The sequence below is a fragment of the Chiloscyllium plagiosum genome, unplaced genomic scaffold (assembly GCF_037043375.1).
Source record: "Chiloscyllium plagiosum isolate Xiang-an unplaced genomic scaffold, Cpla_swu_hap1 HiC_scaffold_2, whole genome shotgun sequence".
Taxonomy (NCBI): Eukaryota; Metazoa; Chordata; class Chondrichthyes; order Orectolobiformes; family Hemiscylliidae; genus Chiloscyllium; species Chiloscyllium plagiosum.
Window position 1 is genome coordinate 20501795 of NW_028270140.1, and position 22434 is coordinate 20524228.

At 37.8% G+C, this 22434-nt stretch overlaps 1 protein-coding gene across 3 annotated transcripts in view; it reads left to right on the forward strand.

Annotated features, from left to right (window-relative positions):
- The window catches only part of LOC122565174 (uncharacterized), a 108744-nt gene that overhangs the window by 17387 nt on the left and 68923 nt on the right, over positions 1-22434 (forward strand). For 2 of the 3 annotated variants that reach the window (XM_087995244.1, XM_087995250.1), the window contains exons 3-5: positions 7552-7634; positions 16504-16616; positions 17299-17392. In XM_087995244.1, the coding sequence (XP_087851370.1) occupies positions 7552-7634; positions 16504-16616; positions 17299-17392 (290 nt within the window). Of the gene's footprint in view, positions 1-5326; positions 5371-7551; positions 7635-16503; positions 16617-17298; positions 17393-22434 lie in introns of all 3 variants that reach the window. The other variant, XM_087995253.1, reaches the window with a different exon arrangement.

Sequence of the window (22434 nt, forward strand, 5' to 3'; positions counted from 1 at the left end):
CTTTCCTGGAGTTAACCCATCTACCCGACTGTATCTGTGACTTTTCTCCCTTCTTGGTGCCATCCATCACACCCCATAGCTCTTGTATATTCCTCATTGTCTCTAACTGCTGCTCCAAACAATCCATACGATCTGATAGGATTCGCAACAGTTACTGCAGACGTAATCATCAGTCACATGGAAACTCTCCATTAACTCCGACATCCAATAGGAAGAGCATATCACACTTCTAAAGGCCATCTGGCACATGTAAAAATTGATTCCCAACTTTTAGCCAAAAATCCAAACTCTGGTGTTAATCTGCTTGATAGCATTATAGAATGCCAACTTTGAACACAGCTATTCAACTGTATGTATGTCATCATGTAGTGTTAAGCTATCACACATGCTGCATTTGTGCAAATCCTGCCTTTAATATGACAATATGGTATCAAAAGGAATAGCAGATACATAGCAGAATTCAAACTTAAAAGTTGATGAAATTGCAGAGCAGCCAAATAATTTTGCAGGAGCTAAAGAATTGAAGGTATCAAAGCAGAACATTTATGACTGGAGGAAGGATACTTTACTTAGTTGCCTAAGAATAAATGAACAAACACTGACAAAGTCCTACATGTGGCTGGTGTTGGACGATGAGATTGTAAAGTTAATGTCAACAAAAGTTACTAGAATGGACTTGGTTTCTTGAGGATCTATCTGAATCTTCACTCTGAGAAAAGACATTGCAAGGTTTTAAAGCTAGCCCTTGTTGGACTGCCACATTTATGTTATTGTTCTGTGGCAGAAAATCAACATTTCACAACATCTTCCAATGAAATCTGATGACAGCTTACCCCATAAATTTATTATCAAACATTGCTAGAACAATCAAGATGTATTGGTCTGTATAGAGAGCAGGATTAAGACACCCATGAATTTTGACATGCCAACCAGACAAAACAATGAACAGTGTTGGAAAGAAAATAATGTTAGTGAAAATATTTGCCTAAAAGAGTAGATTTATCTTTGTGCTGTTGTATATGTCAGATAGGACAAAAGTAAATCCAGTGGCAATGTTCAAGAGAGAAACCCTCCTAAGAAAAGAATTCCCAAAAGGGTAGTCCATAATAAAGGCACAGGTGCCTTGAAAATATGGAGATTCTGATCATTATGTGAAGAAGGCTTATATAAAGAATAAGTCTTCTCTTTTGGGACTTTTTTCAGGTCATATTTTATTGATAATATCACTGAAGTTAGATTGCAAAACAGAGGTATTGCATTAATTTCCAATGGTTTTACTGGTTTTTGTTTAACCATTAAATGTTTCTCTAAACAGGCCCTTCTAGCTTAACATGAGGAAAATGGCTGGATGGTCAGAGAAGAAAAGATATTCACCAAAGGGAGGGAACATAGGACCGTTGATGTTAGCAGTCATATGTGAGTGGATTGTGGAGGCCCAGGATGAAATCAGAATGGACATTTTCGACAAATCATTCAAGAAATGTGGAAAATTAAATGTGCTTGATAGCACAGAAAATTATTACTTGGAGAATAATAAGGCCAATGATGATGTGATTGCTAATGCAGATGATATTAGTGTTCCAAAGTTATTAGTTATGAAGTGAGATTGGACAGTCAAGAGTTGTTTTTCTTGGAGCAGAGGAGACTGAGGGTAACATGGTTTGGATGTATAAAATTAAAGGGCATAGACAGGAAGGACCTTTTCAGATTAGCCATTTTGTGTAATCACCACTAGCTATGTTTTTAAATTTGGCTATTTATTTAAAAAAAACTCTCAGACAGTCAAGTACTGAAACAATGATTCAAACTTTATTGCATGTAGTCGCCAAAAACAACCCTTGAAGTAAGCAAGTTAAGCCTCACAACTCAACTTAGCTGTTCATTGAATTAATGAATTTAGCTACGATTCCAGCCAAGTGTTTTTCTCTGGATGTGTCCAGGGTTCGATCCTTGTGCAGTGATGTTCTTCAAAGATTTGCTGCTGAATTGTTTTGGTGTTGGATTCTTGTTGTTTCTTTTGTTCTTCAGGTCGATGATGTGAGACTATTGTTGATTCTTTAGAATGTTTCTAAGTTATTGACTCCAGCCCATCAAGTCTGCAGCAAGCCGTCTCATCAGAAGTAGCTTCCCTGTTCCTTGTAATATTTGGCATTGACTGTTTGAAAGCACAGCTTGCTTGTGATTAACTCTTTAAATTCCTTTGCAGGGCAATCAGTTGGCCTTGTGGCAATAAAGCAACGAGTTGTCGAGTGGGTGTCTAAACAGTTCCGTTCATGTAGCTTCGACTCCCTCTTTTCCCAGACATGGCTAAATGATTTATTTCCTATATAAGTTTTTCCTTGTCACTTACTAGTTTATTTCAGAGTTATTGTGGCTTTATTTCCTGTATAACAGTTTATATTTGATTCTTTCAATGAATGAGTAGTTATTGAATTTCTGATGTTTATAATGTCACATCACAATCTCATTGAATGGCTGAGTGGACACAAATGGCTGAATAGATTAATTATCCTAGCTGTCATGGATACTGCTGACTGTTTAATTTTAAAAAAACTGGTTTATCTCTTGGTGGGCAGTGCTTGTTATTCATTAGTTTAATTAGTCAAATAGGTGATTTGTTATTTTTAAAAAAACTGGGTTCTTTGTAATTTGACCATTTGGATGTTTAGTTTAATTAGTGGTGGGTTTATTTTCAAAACGAAAGCTGCTTTCTTCTCCATTGGGTTGTTGGCTTCTGGATAGGGAAGATAAAAACTGGCATCTGTACCCAACTGGATTTATAATAAAGCACTTGTAAATCTCAAAAGTCTTTTGCAGCCTTATTCAAGATGTGGATAGCATTGTTAAACGTACTGAAATCCACTTTAAAGAAAAAAAAAACTTTTATATCTGTGATAAGAGCAGTCATTGTTGTGTATTATGCATCTCCTGTCAATTTCACCTAATTCATGACTTAGGTGAACTCAAACTCAGTATATTTTCAAAATTGCATGATAATTTAAGAAAAATATTATAGACGTTTTTGGAATTTATATTGAAAGATTGTGGTGCATTTGGGTTCCTGAACCTGTTTTCTTTAACAAGTCAAAGAAAGTATAGTTGGGCACCTTTTTTTTCTGAACCAGTTATTAGAAATAAAATGGTGCTATCCAACCAGCTGACTTTGTGGAGCTTCTGGATTTACTGAAAATCACGTCGTCAGTTAACTGCTTGAATTACTGGAAATCACCTGCTTCGGGTATATGGCTTTGTTTTAGATGTTGTTTGGAATTTTTCTGGGTTACAGGCGATTGAAAGAAGGAAGCCTCTGACTTTCTGAGAAACCCTTTGTATGGGTTCAGTATCAGAATTGAAGTTTTGATGCAATTATTTTCTTGATAAGCATTTGAAATACTTCTTCTCGACATTTCCTGAATGAACTTGAGTTTCGAACGTCCCAAAGACAACAGCCTGCATTTAATGACACCCCTCAACCTGTGCCAGAATGCTGACTGTAAATTATCTGGAACACTTCATTCTTTATCCTTTCTTTCCTTCAAGGTTGAACAATTATTGTTCAAAATTCTTTTCCAAAGTTAATCTATGCAGAGCAAATCCTTATTTGGAGGGATAAATATTCAAACTTTTGTACTGTAAGCTGTGTTAACCAGCCTTGCATCTTGGCTGAGTAAGTTTTGTTTTATAATAAATCTATTTTATTTACGAAAGAAGCTTGATTAATGGATCTTATTATTCTAAGCCTTCTTTAGAGATGTATAATTGGCTGTATTGATATCTGGGTGAAGCATACATAGTATGACCAACGTAATATTAGGACCAGAGGGAAACCATGCACTTCACACAACCTCTGCTGTATCAAATGGGCAATGTAATTTATTTAATTTGGGCGACAAATCAGTTTTAGTTTGAATAAAAGATTTTGGCTTTCAAAATTATCCACATTTTTAGATTGTTTTCAAAATATTGTTATTCCTAAAACCTGAACTGGGACTAATTTTCTAGTCAAAGTGAAATCTGAAGTGCAAAGGAAACAAATATCACTTAAATGTTTGATCTCCTGTTCTTAACAAAATATTAAATACTAAATAAAACACTTTACTGTGTAAAATCCTTTTTAACCAAGGCATCAATTACAACTCTGACACAAACTTATATTCTTGTCGCAAAGCTGAAGGGGGTTTGTTACATTATGCAAACTGATGCCTGAGTTTGATCAGTGAAGTTTGACAAGAATCACTGTTGGTATTCTAGCTTTTAGCACAATGCACAAGCAAACTAGAAGATGGTATTTGTATTACAAATATTTTTCAATCCTTCAAAAAATTAAGTTTTCAAAATGACCTGACATAAATATCAGAGTAATGAACACTCGGATTATTTTATCAGTTAGGCAAAAGTGAGGACTGCAGATGCTGGAAACCAGAGTTTAGATCAGAGTGGTGCTGGAAAAGCACTGCAGGTCAGGCAGCATTCGAGGAGCAGGAAAATCGATGTTTCAGGCAAAAACCCTTCGTCAGGAATGGAGGCAGGGAGCCTCCAGGGTGGAGAGATAAATGGGGGTTTTATCAGTTGATAGTTAGAACTTCTATTTTGAGATAATATTGTGCACATAAGTAATATTCTCTTTGCCATGGTCCGGTTGCACTTTAGATGTTGCACTCTTTAATGAAAGCTAATGAGAGATATTTCAAAATGAGCATCAGTGCAAATAAAATAATTCATTAGAAGGTAGTTGTAACCAACCAGTTATAGTCAATACCCTGAAACAAAGATGTCATGAAGGACTAGCAAGATAAAAGACTAGCAAAACCGTATTAGTTGTCATGGTTGTCATTGTGTATAACAATTCCTCACAGCATTGGAAAGAAGTGAAAGTGAATTTGTTTATTTCCCTTTAAGTAGTGGCTGGCCATCTTTGTGTTTGAAGTTCTATTCAGATTGTAGTGGGATAATGACTAAAATTCTGTTTATTTCATAGTCTTGCTTGGTGTTCTGAATGTCACAGTCATTTCTTTTGCATATTTTCAGATCAGTCTATGATACTTTATAAAATTGGAAAATCTGCACTGTTCTTTCCATGGTGCTTTCCCCTTATACCGGCTCATTATATGGTGTTTCAAAAATTCAATAAAGCTTTTGTTGGTTAGTTTTAATTTGATTTTTGGTGATCTCTGTCACATCATTGCACCTCATTATTATTGTCATCTCGATCTACAGCACAGAAGAATGCCCTTTGGCCCATTGTGTCCACTCTGGTTGTCGCTGTTGATGGAAGGTGTCTCTATGTCATGACTATTAACTTTGGTTTTCCTAATACTGATTTCAGTTTGAGCTCCTTACAATCCTGAGGGAACCAATCTACAAGCTACTGTGAGTGTATTTCATTACGGCATGACAACACAGCATCAGCAAACAGCAACTCACTGACTTAGAAATTGTGCACGTTGGTCTTGGTTTGCTGTCTTATCCAGTGATAAGAACATATTAACTCCGAGCTGGTGTAAGCATTTTGGGGTCATCAGGGCTGTTGCATATTCAATACGATCGTGATCTTTTATCTATAGAGAAACAGAAGAGGCAGAACAAAGTAGGAGAGAGAAAACTAACAAAGGATAAAGATTGTGAAAGTATTCAAATGGGCAAGACTTTGAATGGGGCAGGGTAGGTTTGGTGGGCTTTTGAAAATGCATGCCGATTTCTTGTTTTTATACTGTCTCTATTTATAAAGCAAGTATTGCCCAACTGTTAGAAAATATTGCTTATACCCTAACTGTGTCTAATTTTGGGTGCACGATTTAACAACAATGTTGCCTGAAACAAGATGTGAAAGTGATTCACTTGAATGGTACCAGTGATAAAATATTTAGTTATGTTGGCAACCTACAGAACTAGTGTTGTTCTCTTTGAAATAAAGTCAGAAGTCCAACAGATTTGGACAACAGATTGTTGTCCAACAGATTTATTTGAAATGACTAGCTTTTTGAGCACTGTTCCTGCGTTAGGTAAACCTGACAAGATGAAGGAGCAGAGCTGCAAAAGTTTGTGATTTCAAATAGCCACATGGAGCTTTTTCTGCATTTTGATTGGTGCAGTGAAACTATTTTTTTTCAATTTGGGCAGGTATATGGATAGGGAGGGATAGAAGGGTATAGCCAAATGCAGACAATTGGGGCTAGTTTAGTTTGGGAAACTTGGTCGGCATCAATGAGTTGGATCGAAGGGCCTATTTTCGCACTGTATGACTCTATGATTGTACAGATTAGTATGAAATCACATGCTCCAATTTTTCTAATGTTATTAAAAGTAGCCATAATTTGGTGGTTTAATTTGGATTAGAATATTGGATAAATTCATAAGCCTTGTATCAGTTGTGAAAAGTGCCCTGTAATTCAACTGGAGAATTAATTCACATTAAAAATGGTTCAAACTGTCTTAGATTCTGGACAAATATCTAAGAAGTTAAAGTATTTAAAGATTAAATAGCAATAACTCTACAGTAGTGTTGTTTAAAAGAGTCGATATAAAATTTTGGTACACTTGCAAGACCTTACAACTTCACTTTCAAATCAGCATTAATTACTGAAAAGAAATCAGTGCTGTTTTGCAGCATTTTTATTATGCAGTAAGAGATGTAACATGCCACAAAGGCGAAATGTAGAGAAATTATGTAGGTTTTTAAAAAAGAGGTCTTTGCTGGCATGAGTCCCTATGTAAAAACAAACTAACCATAACCCCTGGAAAGCTGATATTTAAAAATGTAGGCTGCTCGGAATAATGTTTCTTTATTCCTTAGGCTTGGGCATGGTATACTCTGAAATATTGATTAAGATAGGGTTTAATATTCACTCATGTAAGGTTCATGCTGCAATATCATGTTTGCATGGAAAATTAGTAATTTGAATTTTATCATTTTGGCTGTTTATGTTTAAACATTTACTTTTCTCAAGATGATATCATTGTGCTTTCTACTCAAATAATTCAACGATCCTGAAATTGATGGGGTCTCTCCTTGGCTCATCTTTCTTATGTATGCCTGTGGTTAAAGGAAGGGGCGAAAATAACTGAATAACTAAAACTCATTATTACTGACATGGCTGTAATTTGTTGCACTTGATAGCTCCAAATGAATGCAAGCGTTTTAGAAAGATTTGACTTGTTATTGAACTTTTTAACAAGCTTTCAGTTTGTATGTTAATATATTTTGACATTGTTTTGTGTATCATTTATTTAGATTTCATTGATGTAAATTATAGGTGAAACAAAAACAGAAATTACTGGCGAAACTGCAGGTCTGGCAGCTTTTGCAGAAAGCAGAGTTACCGCTTTGAACCCAGTGGCTCAAACGAAGGGTCACCAGATTCAAGATTAATTGCTTTCTTCTCACAAGTGCTGCCAGATCTGCTGAGTTTTGCTAGCAATTTGTGTTTCTGTTTCAGATCTCCAGCATCCACAGTTCTTCATTTGATTTTAGTGAGTTATAGGTGTTTTTGGGTGCACCTAAAGTATGTCTATTTCTTATTGTAATCTTTTTCTTTCTTTCAATCTTTCTAGACTGCCAGGAAAACCCATGACCATCATCTCTGAGAAAAATATCAACACTTCGACCATTCTAAATAACTTCTTGGCTGGATTAGGTGAACTATTCTTAAATATCCAATTTAAATGGGATATATTGAACTCTATTCCATGGTGCTGTTATATGATTTGTGAACACGCTGAATTGTGATAAGTGGATTTGGTTACCATACTTGTAGAAGACCTGATCTTGATTGCATCTGCTAGACGGAGGACCAGGAGGAAGTGAGGACTGCAGGTGCTGGAGATCGGAGTTGAAAAGTGTGGTGATGGAAAAGCACAGCAGGTCAGGCAGCATCTGAAGAGCAGGCGAATCAATGTTTCGGGCATAGGCCCTTCACCAGAAATTCCTGATGTCCCTGACCTGCTGTGCTTTTCCAGCGCTACACTTTTTGATTCTGCATCTGCTAGATGTCAGAGTAAAGGAAAGGCATGAAAAGTCTTCAGAAAGTACTTGACAGGGGTTGTGGCAGTATGCTGCTGCACGGTGCTCAGCTAGGTTTTTAGCTGTGAGCTGAGATCAATTATGGGAATGCGCTTCTAGCAGGGAGAGAGCAAAACATTTTAACAAATGGAATATACCTTTCTCCAATTATATTGACTAGTTTTATTTTAAAATAAATGCATGCAGATTAGTCTGAAAAATTGGTGGAGAAACCCAGAAGGTCTGGCAACATATGTGCAGAGAAAGCAGAATTAATGTTTTGGGTCCAATGACCCTTCTTCAGAAAGGTCTGCTTTCATTTCACAGATGGTACCAGACCTGATGAGTTTCTCCAGCATTTTTTGTTTCAGACTTCCAGCACCTGCACTTCTTTTATTTTATAATGCAGATTGGTGTTTTCTCAGACATATATTCTGACAATTAACAAATCTTGGATATGTAATTGTGATGAAGGTTTATGAAATATTATTTGGGAGCTTGGGTTCTAAAGTAGACAAAAGCATCTATAGCTCATTATTTGATTGTATTTCTTGAGTATGTGGGTTAAGAAGGACTTAATTCCATTCTTGAGTTCTAAAACAGGTGTCTGGAAATTTGCTTACATGCACTTAAATAAGGAAATGTGAACCCTTGAGGGGATTAGCTCCTTGTTTAGAAATGAAAGAGGAGAAAAAAATTGGACTGATGTCTTCTGTCCTAGGAACAGGGAGATGGACTGAAGCAGTTGGCCGTTTAGAAAGGGAGAAGTATTCACAAGTTCAGCATGCAGATTTCTTTCAGACAAAAGATCATTCAAGAGAAAATACCTGTGAGACCAGTGCCATTCACCAGTCTCCAGAAGAATTAGGGCAGGAGAAAGGTTGTCTGGAGTAGTTTAAGTATGAGAGCTCCAGAAACTGAGGCTGTGGAAGAGGAGATTAAGGAGTCCATATTAAGTAATAGAAGCAGTGTCAATAATTTATTTAAGGTCCCATGAAGTGACATTAATTTTAGAGGATGTAATAGCAGGGCATTTAGAAATACATAACATGATCAAGCCAAGTCATCATGGCTTTGTGAAGGGGAAATCATGGCTGAAAAGTTTATTAAAGTTCTTTGAGGAAGTTAAAAAGCAAGATTGATTTGAAGGTGAAGCAGTGGGTGTAATATATTTGCATTTTCACAATGCATTTGATACGTTATCATAGAATAGCTCCTTAGGAGATAAAAACCTGTTAGACTTAATATGTTAGCATGGATAGTCATACAGCATGGAAGCAAACACTTTGGACCAACCAGTCCATGCTGATCATAATCCCAAACCAAAATAGTCCCACCTGCCTGCTCCTGACCCATATCCCTCCAAACCTTTCCTATTCACATCTATCCAAATGTCTTTTAAATGTTGTAATTGTACCCATATCCACCACTTCATCAGAAATTTTATTCCACACGTGAACATCGCTGTGTGTGAAAAAAAAAATTGTTTCATTTCTTTTATGGGAAATTAGCCGCCAGGATACATGAACATCAACTAGTCACAAAAAGACATGACCCACTCTCACTAGTACCCTTACATACAGATGAAGAAGAGGACCACTTTGACTGGGACACCGCATCCATCCTAGGGCAAGCCAAACAGAAATGCACGAGAATTCCTAGAAGTATGGCATTCCAAACAGAACTCTATCAACAAACACATCGGATCCCATTTACCGCCCCCTGAAAAAAGAAAGGAAATGATGGCACCGACCCAAGGAAACCTGAACACATGAATAGAAAGTCGGCCGTACCACCAGTGCTTTGTGCGGAAGCTCACTGATGATGTTACCTTGTATGGTGACAAAATGTTTGAAAATGAACCTTCCAGCTCAGCGAGCAAACCTACATCCAAACCAATATTACTGGATGAAACACAAACAAAAGAGATTAGAATACAGAATAACTTAACCTATCTGAAAACCCAATAGATTATCCCAACCTAATGATGATGTTCCAAATACTTGCAACAATACCATAAACACCACTTGGCACACAAGGTAAAAATCAAACACAGGGTCTTCCAGGAGAAAGAGATGGCAGAGGGATTCAGCATGCAACACCTTCCATGTGGCTGTTTCTTGGACCAGGAGCATCAAAACAGAGTGACTGCTTTCAGTGAGCAGAGTCAAAAAGTGTGGTGCTGGAAAAGCACAGCCGGTCAGGCAGCATCTGCGGAGTAGGAGAGTCCACATTTTGAGCATAAGCTCTTCATCAGGAACGTGAAGAAGTTCTCCTCTTCCCTCTACAAGGGGCATTCTTGATGAAGAGCTTATGCTTGAAATGTCGACTCTCCTGCTGCTTGACTGGCTGTGCTTTTCCAGCACCACAGTTTTTGACTGATCTCCAGCATCTGCAGTGCTCATTTTCTCCTGCTTTCAGTAATCAGTCAGACTGCTAAAAGTCAAACTAAAGAGAGAAGCTGAGCTGGGAGAACTGGCTACTAGCCTCTCATTCTGCATGTGTTTTGTTTTAAACTCGAAAGCCTTTTTCCTGAGGCAGTATATGTTATCTATAATCAAACTGGCCCCAAAACCCTTCAAATCTAGACATTTTGGAACCACTGCTTTTACGACCGCCCTGGAAAAAAACCCAAGGACAGCATAATCTTGTTAAAGGAGCAGCAGCATCACACAATTACCATTAACTCTATCTATTCCTCATTATTTTATAAACTTCTATCAGGTCGCCTCTCAACCTCCAACAGTCCAGTGAAAAAAGTCCTAGCTTATCCAGTCTTACTTTATAACTCAAACCTTTCATAGCCGGCAACATCCTGGTAAATTTCTTCTGAACTCTCTCCAGCCTGATAATGTCCTTCCTATACCTAGGTGACCAGAACTGGGCACGGTATTCTAGAATTAGGCCTCACCAATGTCTTGTACAACCTTAATGTGACTTCCCAACTCCTATACTCAAAGGACTGAGCAATGAAGGCAAGCGTGTCAAATGCCTTTTTAACCATCCTGTCTTTATGCGACAGAAACTTCAAAGAATTATGTACCTAGAGGATTGGTTACCTTATAGAAGACAAGAGTTGAGATAAAGGGGCATTTCAGAATGGTAACCTGTTATTAGCGGCCAATGGATCACTGGTGGGACCACAAATATTTAAAATATATATTAATGACTGGAATAAGGAAAGTAAATATGATATAACCAAGTTTGTGGCTAACACAGAAACAGGTGGGAAATGATGAGGATGATAGAGTCTGCAGAGGAATAAAGACTGGTTAAGTGAGTCAGCAAAAACTTGACAGATCAAATATAATGTATGAAATTGTGAAATTATGCATTTTGGTAGGAAGACTAGAGGAACTGCATATTTATGATGTGGAGGTGCCGGTATTGGACTAGGGTAGACAAAGTTAGAACTCATATGACACCAGGGTATAGTCCAACAGGTTTATTTGAAATCACGAGCTTTCAGAATGCTGCTGCTTCTTAAGGCGAAGTGTCATGTGACTTTTGAATATCATTTAAATAGAGAAAGCTGCAAAAAGCTACAGAACTGAGATTTGAAAGTGCTTGTGCATGAATTTCAAATAGATAGCATACGTGTAATAGGGAAGGTAAATGGAACATTGGCATTTACTTCAATGGGAATGGAGTAGAAAAATAAAAAATAGGGGGGGTCTTAATAAATCTGTTTTGGTTATAGCCAGATCTCAATCATAAAACTGTGAACAGTTTTACATCCCTTATTTAAGGCAAGATATACTGGCATTAGAGGCAGTCCAGAGAAGGTTCAGCAGGCTGATCTTGAGATTAGAAGGATTTTGTTAGGAAGACTGGTTGTGTAGCTTTGGCCTGTACTCTTTCAAATTTAGAAGATTGAGAGGTGACCTTATTGAAACATACAAGAATATTAGCAGACCTGATAGGGTAGATATGGAAAGGTTACTTTCTCTTGTGGGAGACTGTAGGATTAGCAGGTATAAACTCAGAATAAGGGGTCACTCTTCTAAGACAGAGATGAGAATTTCTTTTGAATCTGTGGAATATTTTATTGCGGAGGGCTTTAGAAATGTATCGTTAAGTATATTCAAGGTTGACGTTATTACTCGGTAAGGGAATCAAGGGTTTCATAGCCTGTTTCCACACTGTCGGGATTCTATTTGGCCAAACGAGTCCATATTGACTCTCCGAAGAGTATCCCCTACTACTCTACATTTCCCCTGACTAATGCATCTAACCTACACATCCCTTAATGCTATGGGCAATTTAGCATGGCCAGTTCACCTAACCTGCACATCTTTGGATTGTGGGAGGAAACTGGAGCCCTCTGAATAAACCCACGCAGACAAGGGGAGAATGTGCAAACTCCATACAGAGTTGCCTGAGGCTGGAATTGAACCCAGGTCCCTGACGCTGTGAGGCAGCAGTGCTAACAACTGAGCCATCGTACCACAATGGGGAAAAGGCATGAAAATGGTATTGAAGATGATCTGATCAGATCAGCTATGATCTCATTGAATGGCAGAGCAGACTCAATGGATTGAATGGTCTGTCTTTTGCTCCCATGTCTTGTAGTCAAAAGAAGATAACATTGAATTAATGCAGATGTTTGTTAGAAAGAAATGAAATATAACTATGCCAGCAGAACAAGGAGCTTTGAAGTGGGAACAAAATGACCCTTCACTGAGTTTTGAGCATTTTTAAGGTTGTTGTGAGGTGAAAGGGTTGAATATCTACTTTGAAGATTTTATAATGACACTTTCACATAGTGCTTTTATGGTTTCAAATAGTTATTTTTTCCCTTTATTATGAAATAAACTTGGGTGTTCTTTTGTTAAAAGTACATTGACAACTTCTGTGAATATGTTCAGTGACTGACCTTCAGGTAAGCAAATTGCAAAAATAAAATTTACCTGACATGGCATGTTTCACTGTAGGATCTGACGTGTTCATTGTTACCATCAGCTAAGATCATGACATGAAACTGGAACAAGTAAATGAGAGGTTAAAAGATTAGTGTGTCTTATGTTGAATATTTAACATTCAAAAGAGCTCAAGTGTAAAGTTTGTGGTTGCCCTTTTGAACAGTACTTTTAATTGTTTCACAGTAGGGATAGGAAACATTGTTTTATTGTTTCTCTTTCTTGTCATTAAGCATTCTATCAAAGGATAGTAAATAGCAAGTGGTTGAAAGCATAGCTGTTCTCGCTTAATTTTTCCATGGGGCAAATGATAGTTCAGAGTGTTATAATTTAGCATCTTCTCCCAACACCACCACTTGCTTTCAAAGAGAGTTTTTGCAATCAGATTGGCTGCTATGAAGAGAAATTTCTGCACTTGTATATGTCCTGTGTAGAATACTGTACCATGAGCAATTGTTTTTAATTATATACGCAATGCTTCAAATTATATGGGATACTGCAAGTGTTATCCAGTCTTGTCCTTGGAAAGAGAAGTGAAACAAATATTCACATTCATGAAGTGTCTGGACAGAGTAGATAAAGAGAAACTGTGGAGAGATTAAGAGCCTGCTCTAAGGTGTTTAACAAAAGAAGAGGGATATGAACATGTTTTTAACGTGGTAAATACTTGTAATCTAAAATACACTGCCTGAGCGTAGTGGATTTAAATTTGAAGCCTTTGTAGGAAAATTGGATCACTAAAAGAAAAGTAAAAGCATTTGCAGAACTATTTTTTGAAGGTAAGTCCTTACAGACAGCTGGCATGAAAATGAAAAGTCAGATAGCTGCCTCCTGTGACAAAATATCATATGATTCTAAGACTCTGCGAAGTTATGCAATTAGACTAATACATACTTATGTTCAAGTACAGTAATTGCACAGTTGAAATGTATAGCAAGAACCAATGGTACAGATGTGCAGATAACGATTGAATTAATTCCACATTAGATGAGATGTCATCTTTAGAATGTCCACAAGCATGACCATGATCTTCTAATTGCTTGCAATTTGTATGTAACACCTTGTTCCCATGTTTATACTTCTGCCTGAAACATGTTGCAATGTTCCAGTCCAGCATCTCACTTTCTACTAAAGCACTTACCAGCCTTGTGGACTCAGTGCAGTATTGTTGTTGTTGGAGAACATTACTGCACAAACTCCTCACGGCAATGGTCATAGGCCTGACCGCATTTAGCTGCTTTCATCAATGACATTCCCTCTAGCATAAAATGAGTGGGGAAGTTGGTGTTTGCGCAATGTTCCATACCATTCACAACTCATCAGATACTGAAGAATCTCTGCCAATTCCTAGGCTCGGGCTGAAAAATGACAAGAAATGTTCCTGCCACTCAAGTGGTAAGCATTAGCCATCTCAAACAAGATAATCTAGCCATCGTCCCTTGACATTCGTTAGTATTGCCATTGCTAAATCCCCAACTATTAACATCCTGGAAATTACCATTAAAATTGAAGCGGATCACCTGTAGCTCCTGCTAAGATAAGGCTGGAGCTGGGAATTCTGAGGCAAGTGTATCACATCCTAACTTCTCAAAGCCTGCCCATCATCTACAGAGCATAAATCAGGATGATGTTGGGATACTGTTCCTGTCAGCTGGATGAATGCAGCTCCAATAACATTCAAGAAGCTTAATACAAGCTAGAGTGCACTTGATCAACAACTCCTTCACAAACTTAAACATTTGCTCCTTTCACCACTGATGTGCAGTGGCAGCAGGGTGTACCATATGTAAAATGCACTGTATCAACTTCGATAGCACCTCTAAACCCATGAACCCTACCCCTGGAATCAAATAAGGGTGGGCAGGGGTGCATGGGAATATCACATCTGCAAGCCCTTTCTAAGCCAAATATCATCTGGATTTTGAACTATATCACTGTTTCTTCATTGACACTCAGTTTGGTACCTGAGAGCTCTCCTGCTTACAGCACTGTGCATGTATCTGTACCAGATGGATTGCAGTGGTTTAAGAAGACAACTCATTGCCACATTCTCATGAGTGATTAGGGATATGCAACAAAGGTTGGCCTTGTCAGCAATGCACACTGCTCAAGGAGGAAAAAATTAAAAATGCTTCCAATCTTCAAGGATTGGTCACAAAATACCTCTGGTTAATTTCATACTGAAGGATGGGCAATTCCTTTCTGACTACTGAAGATGCCAAGGGACATTACAGATGGAGAAATACAATACTTCATGAAATATCTATTATCCATATACGAGTTTTTGTCTTTCATACTCCTCCAGTTCCCTTTTGAGTGTTTGCTTCATGTTCCAGGAACTTGTGAAATAGATTGATCACATGATGAGAAATACTTCTCAGGTTTGTATTCACTTTTGTTATTGGGTATCTTTATTCTTATTGTCCCAGTCCTCCTGAATTTATTTATATTGTACAGCCTGTTCACTTTGGCTAAATAATGCTTTCAAAATTTTGAAGAAATTGTATCATATTTCTTTGAATTTTTTGAAGTAAATCTCAGCCTTTCATGGTAACTAATGTATGTCCTTTGGCCCAATTTGGAACTGTTTCAGGGGACTAAGGTCACTCATCATATGACTGGCCCAGGCAGTTGATTTCAAACCATAACTCTTTGAACGGGGTGTATAATTATGTGCTGAGTAATGGTGCAGACCTTTGTCTTGGTCTCGCAGAAGCTTATCAATACCTCTCATTATGTCTAGACTTGATTATGTTCTTGTTCTTCCTGCCAGCCTTCTTTTATTATGCTCCTTAAACTTGAAGCCAAATGACACTGATTATGTTCTAACCTGTGCCAAATCTTTCACTTATCCCTAATATCTAGTCCTATAACACTCTGAACATTTATCTGCGCATTTCTTGAGTATCTCTTATTTTGATTGTTACAACATTGGTGACCACATCTTGAGGTGCATGAGTTCCAAGTCTGGAATTGATTATTTCCACTCTAACATGCTTTGCTTTTTGAAGACAGTTCTTTAAAACCTATATTTTACCAAGTTTTTGGTTATCTGCTGTAATAACACCTCATGTAGCTCAGTATTTATGATATCATATGAAGTGCCTTGGATTGTTGTATTCCATTTAAGGCACTATATAAATATGAACTGATATTGTTAGGTATAATTAGAACAACAGCTAAACTACATCCTCACTATGGGTTTTGAATTACAGACTTATGCTATGTGTCTAAAACCAAATACAAAGTACATCCAAAAGCTGATTTTTGACATAAAGAATTGTTTTAATTATTTTGTTAACATTGAGGATGTCTATTTTAGCCTGTAATAAAGTGCATAGCTTCTTGATAGTGCTGCTGTGTAACAGTTATGATTAACTATTAAGGAATTCTCCAACCACAAATGGATAAATAATCTGAATGTTACACTACAAATTTAGCATAATGGAGTGAGTTGAGAAGTTACTTTTGTTTAAGTTGAACCCATATTACTGAAGCATGATTGGCTACAGTTATTTTTGGTGTTTGAAACTTAAATTAATGAAGACTGAAATTAATTTGGTATTAATCTTTGACTATTTTTAGACAGTATTAATAACAGTGGTTCACATCTGGATTCTGCATCTCGCTTTAAAGTCCAGCTACCAAAAGAGAAAAGCCTAGTCAAAGAATCGCCAACAGATCTTCAGGGTAACAAGGTAATAAAATACATAAATTTTATTTTATCTTGTTTGGGGTTTTTACATCACTAAATTGATTTTCTCTAATCTCTTAACTAGTCTTATTGGAAGTGTGTATTGTGATTGTGATTTTTAAAAATCATAGTAAATTGGAGATTGTGTGGGGAATTGCTATTTTATTAGGAGGGAGATGAATTTATGTTTCTGTGAGGGGGTTAACATCATTCCAGTGTTAACATTTGGGGTTTTCAGACCAGGTACATATGGTCAACTGCTCTATGACAACTTCCGATGTGTCTTATTTCGATCTTCTGTTATGTATAGTGTGCTACTTATTAACATCTGTATAATATATTTGGTGCACTTTATCTACTCAGAAATGTATTGATACAATCAGATTAATTTCAGTTACGATCCTTGAAAGCAATAGAGTAATGAGATCTTCATTCAGCAGGTTTGGTTAGACTTGAGACAAGACCCCAGAGGTAAAAGGTTTCATAACTGTAGCTATTGGTCCGTTAAACACAAGTTTAATGTGAATCTCTTCACTTAGTATACAAAAGAAAAGATACAATATTTTCCTGCAGGCTAGGTCAGGTGGGGCACAATGATTGAAAATTAAGGGTTGGAGACACTTAAATGAAGGAAAGTGTTTAGTTTATATGCTTTTTTTAAAAGATTATTTCTTTTTTCCTCTTAGACATTGACTGCTGCCAGAACTCCATTGCGGGTACCTGAAAATAATCAGTCTCAAGTTGAAGATTCTTTCATAGACAAGAAAAAAGAAAGCAATGGTTTGTGCCACTTATTTCATTTTGTTATTTTGTAGTAATATTGCTTCAGCATTTTGATGCATTTGCTGGATTGATTGTAAGATGCAACGTTATAGGGTTTGTCACTTGCAGACTGGAGAGATAAACAGTCCTATGGAAAGTTCATATGACTTTTTTTTTCAATTTTGAGCTGTAAAATGTTCAAAATCCAGCAAGTGTTAGTTATTCCGTACTTGAATATAATCAAGAGCTAAAATAAAAACAAAGAACTGTAGATCCTGGAGATCTGAAATAATATCAAATTGCTGAGAAACTCAGGTCTGGCAGCATTTGTAGGGTCACTGGACTCCACATTAACTCTTTCTCTCTCTACAAATGCTGCCAAACCTGCTGAGTTTCTGTTCCCTGTTTCTGTTATAAATAGGAACAGTTCTGTTCAACTTAAAATATCTACTATAGAAGTTTGTTTGAAATATCTACAGCATTGATTTAAGTAGACTCTTTAACAACACTTCATGTTTCAATGAGTTGGGTGAAAGAATGTAAATTATATAATTCATGCTTATTAACTTCTTTAAAGTATCAAGCAAACTTAGTTAAAATCAATTTGGTTCTAGTGCAGTACGATACTACCTTTAAAAACTGGGTGAGAATTTACAGAGACATAAATCTAGCAGGTAACAAAAATGACCAGACAGGGCTTTCTGTTTGCTGTTTTTTTGGATATGTTATCAAATATGTGCCTCAATGTGAAGGCAAGGATGTGAAGTTGAGACTTGTGCATGATGGGTATGATGGCTGAAATAATTTAGAACCAAGATGGCATCCAAAAGCATAAAATCAATCGGGCCAGATGGTGTGATTGGACATTTGTGTAAAAACAATAGGAAATTTAGACTAGGTCATCTCGCACACATTATGTGCTGTCAGATTTTTGTCATTTACGTTGCAATCATGAGTGCTCAATTTTGTTTTCTACTCTCCCTCTCCGCTGGTTAAAATTAAAAATTAAATGCAACTAGATTGACGATGTGGTCAATTTCAGACCATATCAGGTTCGATATTTAAAACAAGTCTAAATTCCTTTAGTCAATAAGAAATAACTGGGTGATTTTAAAAAAAAACAAATATACTCAAATAAATATGCGAAGATGAAGGAACAGTTTGGGTTATGCAAGTATGTAAATACGCACGTCACGCCATGCACCCTGGAGAAAAAAGGTGGTTTAAAAATTACACTTTTTATTGAACTTTATCATCCTGCACTTAAAGTTTGGTAGAATATACATTATTGAAAAATACAATATTTATCTTGCATGAGAGTAAAATGTTTGTGTTGGTAGAGATGCCCACCAGCTTTGACAAAGTCTGTCGAAAAAGATAAAGGCATGGCTTGTCTTAAACACTGTTCTGATTTTGCAGTTATTCACTTACACAAGTTGCTGGCACTTGTTGTCTTCCTGGTTCTAGCTGGTAGAATTCCTTACGCTGGACATGAATTATCTCCAGGCATTTTCCATGAGTGGTAATGACGAATTCCAGTGGATTTTCAGCTCAAACTCTTTGCTGAGACAGGTACTAAAAAGAGGGAGCATTACGCTGTGATGTTCAGTAACGTCAAATGCTCTCTCCGAGTGAGTCCAAAATGCAATTGTAAAATGAAATCAAACTACAGATGCTGAAATCTGAAATAAAACAAGAAAGTTCTGATGTGTCTCAGGAGGTCTCGGGGCATCTGTGGAAGAAGAATCTTGAGTTTTGAGTTCAATATGATTCTTCTTCGGAATTGAAGGGAACTGGAAAAATGGTGTGCTGTATGTTGTCGAAACTGTGGGAAGAGGAGCAAGAACAAGAAGAAGTTAAGGTATCTTGCAGCTGGAATTAAACTTTTCTTCTGTCATAGCAATTCATCTGCAATGTTTAAGATACAGGGGCATCACACATTTTTTGTGGACTAACAGTTGGAAAATTTTTTATTTTACAGCAATTATTATTAAAAACATATTAGTTGCCATAATTAAAAATGTTTTCTCTGACTTAATGGACATCATAATTTAAATCTGTGCAGTGATTTTAATGGCAACTAAAAAAAACTCCAGATTGACATTGGTGCCTCAGTGAGACCAATTTCCCTAGGGAGGGGAAACTGAAGTAACAGATGGATGGTCCAGGAAGATTATTTTCTTGGCCAGAATAGAATCTTTCGTGCACTGCCTGAAATATTCAGTCATTGCAATCTTATGACACTCCACCCCAAGCTCAGTTGGAATCAAGCTGTGCTTTTTCTACAACCATTGAATCAGATGAGATGTTAAGGGAATGTTCTATTTTGACCTTGAGGCTTTAAGTGCCATTCTAAGATAAGAAAAGATTATCCTTCTGGAGACATTAATAGGGTTGACTGTGACATGATGTCCAAAGAGGTAACATTGGGGAACAGTGAGAGAATTCAATTTGAATTTTGTTGTCCTCTTGACAAGGTGTTCTCTGCTTTGGCCTCGTTATAGTAATCATAAATTTCATAACTATTTTCTGCCAGAGGACAAATATTAAAAAAAAACTCAGGCCATCCCACACCAAATGCTGGCACCTCCTGAATTATGCAGTTGTTTGAGTGCTTGGAACTGATGCCTGCTGAAGCACCTTAGTCGATTGGGAATGAACATCCAACTAATATAAAGACATTATAAGAAACAAAAAGAATGAGCAAAAGATCAATGTCTTAGCTTTACCAATGTGATATCGTCAAAACTCTTCATGCACCCAACTTTGTTTCAAAACAGTGGGACAAGTCAAGTCAGCTATACTGGACACCAGTGTCCAGACCATTGGCTTTAGACAACACTGTCGCCAAGACTAGTTTGACAAAAGAGATGTAGAAATATCTGACCTTCTAGAACAACAATGAGCAAATTCTGTTGACTGTCAGAACAACTAAAGGTCACAAGTCAAGAAGATAACATTCCACCTTGAGGCTGACATCAAAAGCGAAATCTGGAACATGTGGTGGAAAGAGAGAGAACCTGAGCAATCCATGAGAATGTTCACCGTGCCACATACACAACATTGTTTGAAGCCACTAAGGCCATCGTTGAACAAATTCAAAATGGACAAAGTCATCTTCATTCATAGGATGGTGTATCCCTTCTTAAGAATACCAACGTTATCCTTCAGTGCAGTTAAATGAATTAATGTATATTGAGAAGAGCAGTGTATTGTGGCAGTGGTCGTGTCTCTACCTCTGAGCCAGGAAGTCTGCATTCAAGTCCAACTTGCTCTCGAGATGTGTCATAACATCTCAGAACAGGTTGATTAGAAATATCCATGCTGATAAAGTGGTGAGGCTCTTCTGGAGTAGTAATGGTGTCCCTGCATCTGAACTAGAAGGTCTGGATTCAAGTAGAGAGAGGAGGAAAACTTCTTCAAGGCAGGCATCCTTGCAAGAGGATTCGCAGTAGGGTTAACCACTTCACCCTAGTTCCAAACTTCCAGCTCAGCACTGTCCCATCACTTGTCCGGACTTGTCCTACCTGCCTATCTCCTTTTCCACCTATCCACTCCACCCTCTCCTCCCTGACCTATCACCTTCATCCCCTCCCCCACTCACCCATTGTACTCTATGCTACTTTCTCCCCACCCCCACCCTCCTCTAGTTTATCTCTCCACGCTTCAGGCTCACTGCCTTTATTCCTGATGAAGGGCTTTTGCCCGAAACGTCGATTTCGAAGCTCCTTGGATGCTGCCTGAACTGCTGTGCTCTTCCAGCACCACTAATCCAGAATCCAGGGTCTGGATTCAAGTCCTGCCTACCTCAGGTGTGTGTACTAACATGTCTGAGCAGGTTGACTCAAAATTAATATGTTGAGAAAGCTTTATTCAGGAAAAGAAGATTGAAATAACTACACAAGGCTGGTATCGTGTCTCCAAGTCACCCTTTGTTTACATGTGCACAGTACATAGATTCTGATGAGCCAGTCCTGACAAGGTGACTAGATTCCTGTCTCTTGTGCCCAAAGTGTCTATGGAGAGTTTTCTTCTCTTTAGCTGGTATCAAGGCTGCATCCATCTTGGTCTTTGAGGTTTCCTGGACACTACACGGAACAGGAGAACCCACGGTTTCTGACAGGCCTTTTGGCTGTTCTAAGGGGCCAGATATGTTTTGTGCCTGCCCAGTTTGCAAGGTAACAACTTTTGATCCATATTTGTTCAGTACTGCCTCACCTATCAAACGTTGTATATCTTGGGACTTGACTTTGGGTTGACTTCACCTCGTACTCATGCAGGGCCATTTCTATGGTTTTGACATCAAACCTCATCCCTGAAGTATTGGTGTTCCTGCTGCCGTTTCACTCTGCCCCCAGAGAGGGAGTCTTCTCCCTATTGGCAACTTTGCTGGAGCTATCCCTGTAGTTGCATGAGTGGTGGTCCTACGATCGATCAGGAACCAGGACAATTGGTATCAAATGAAGCTATAGTTGTTTCTTTAAGTCTGTCTTGATCATTTGGCCTGCTGTTTTTGCTAGACTGTTGGACGATGGATGGTTTAGAATTAGCTGAACATGCTGAATGTCATTCAAGTGTTTCCGAAATTCGAATTCCCTGCAGTAAATGACATCCCATTGTCTGTGGTCAATACTTCCAAGAGTCCTTGTATTGTAAACAATGCTTGCAGCTTTTCAATCATCATTCCTCACTTTGCCAATCAACTCTATGCACATTCAACCACTTTGGGCATCCACAAAGATCCAGGAACATCGAGCGCATGAAAAGACTGGCATAATCAATGTGTAAACGAGTCTAAGCTTTACTTGGCCACTCCTACAAATTTGGGCGGTGCTGCTGGAGGTAATGTTTGTCCTTGTAGGTACTCTGAGCACTACCACACGAATGCAGATATGTTGGCATCCATTCCTGGTCACCAGACATATATTTTTCCTAACGTCTTTTTGGAAATCCCTGAATGACCCTAGTGGAGTTCAGCCAGTATCTGGCAGCGACTTTTACTTGGGATAATTGCTCTTGCTCCCCATTATTGCACCGGTATCGACCTCCATGAGAACTGG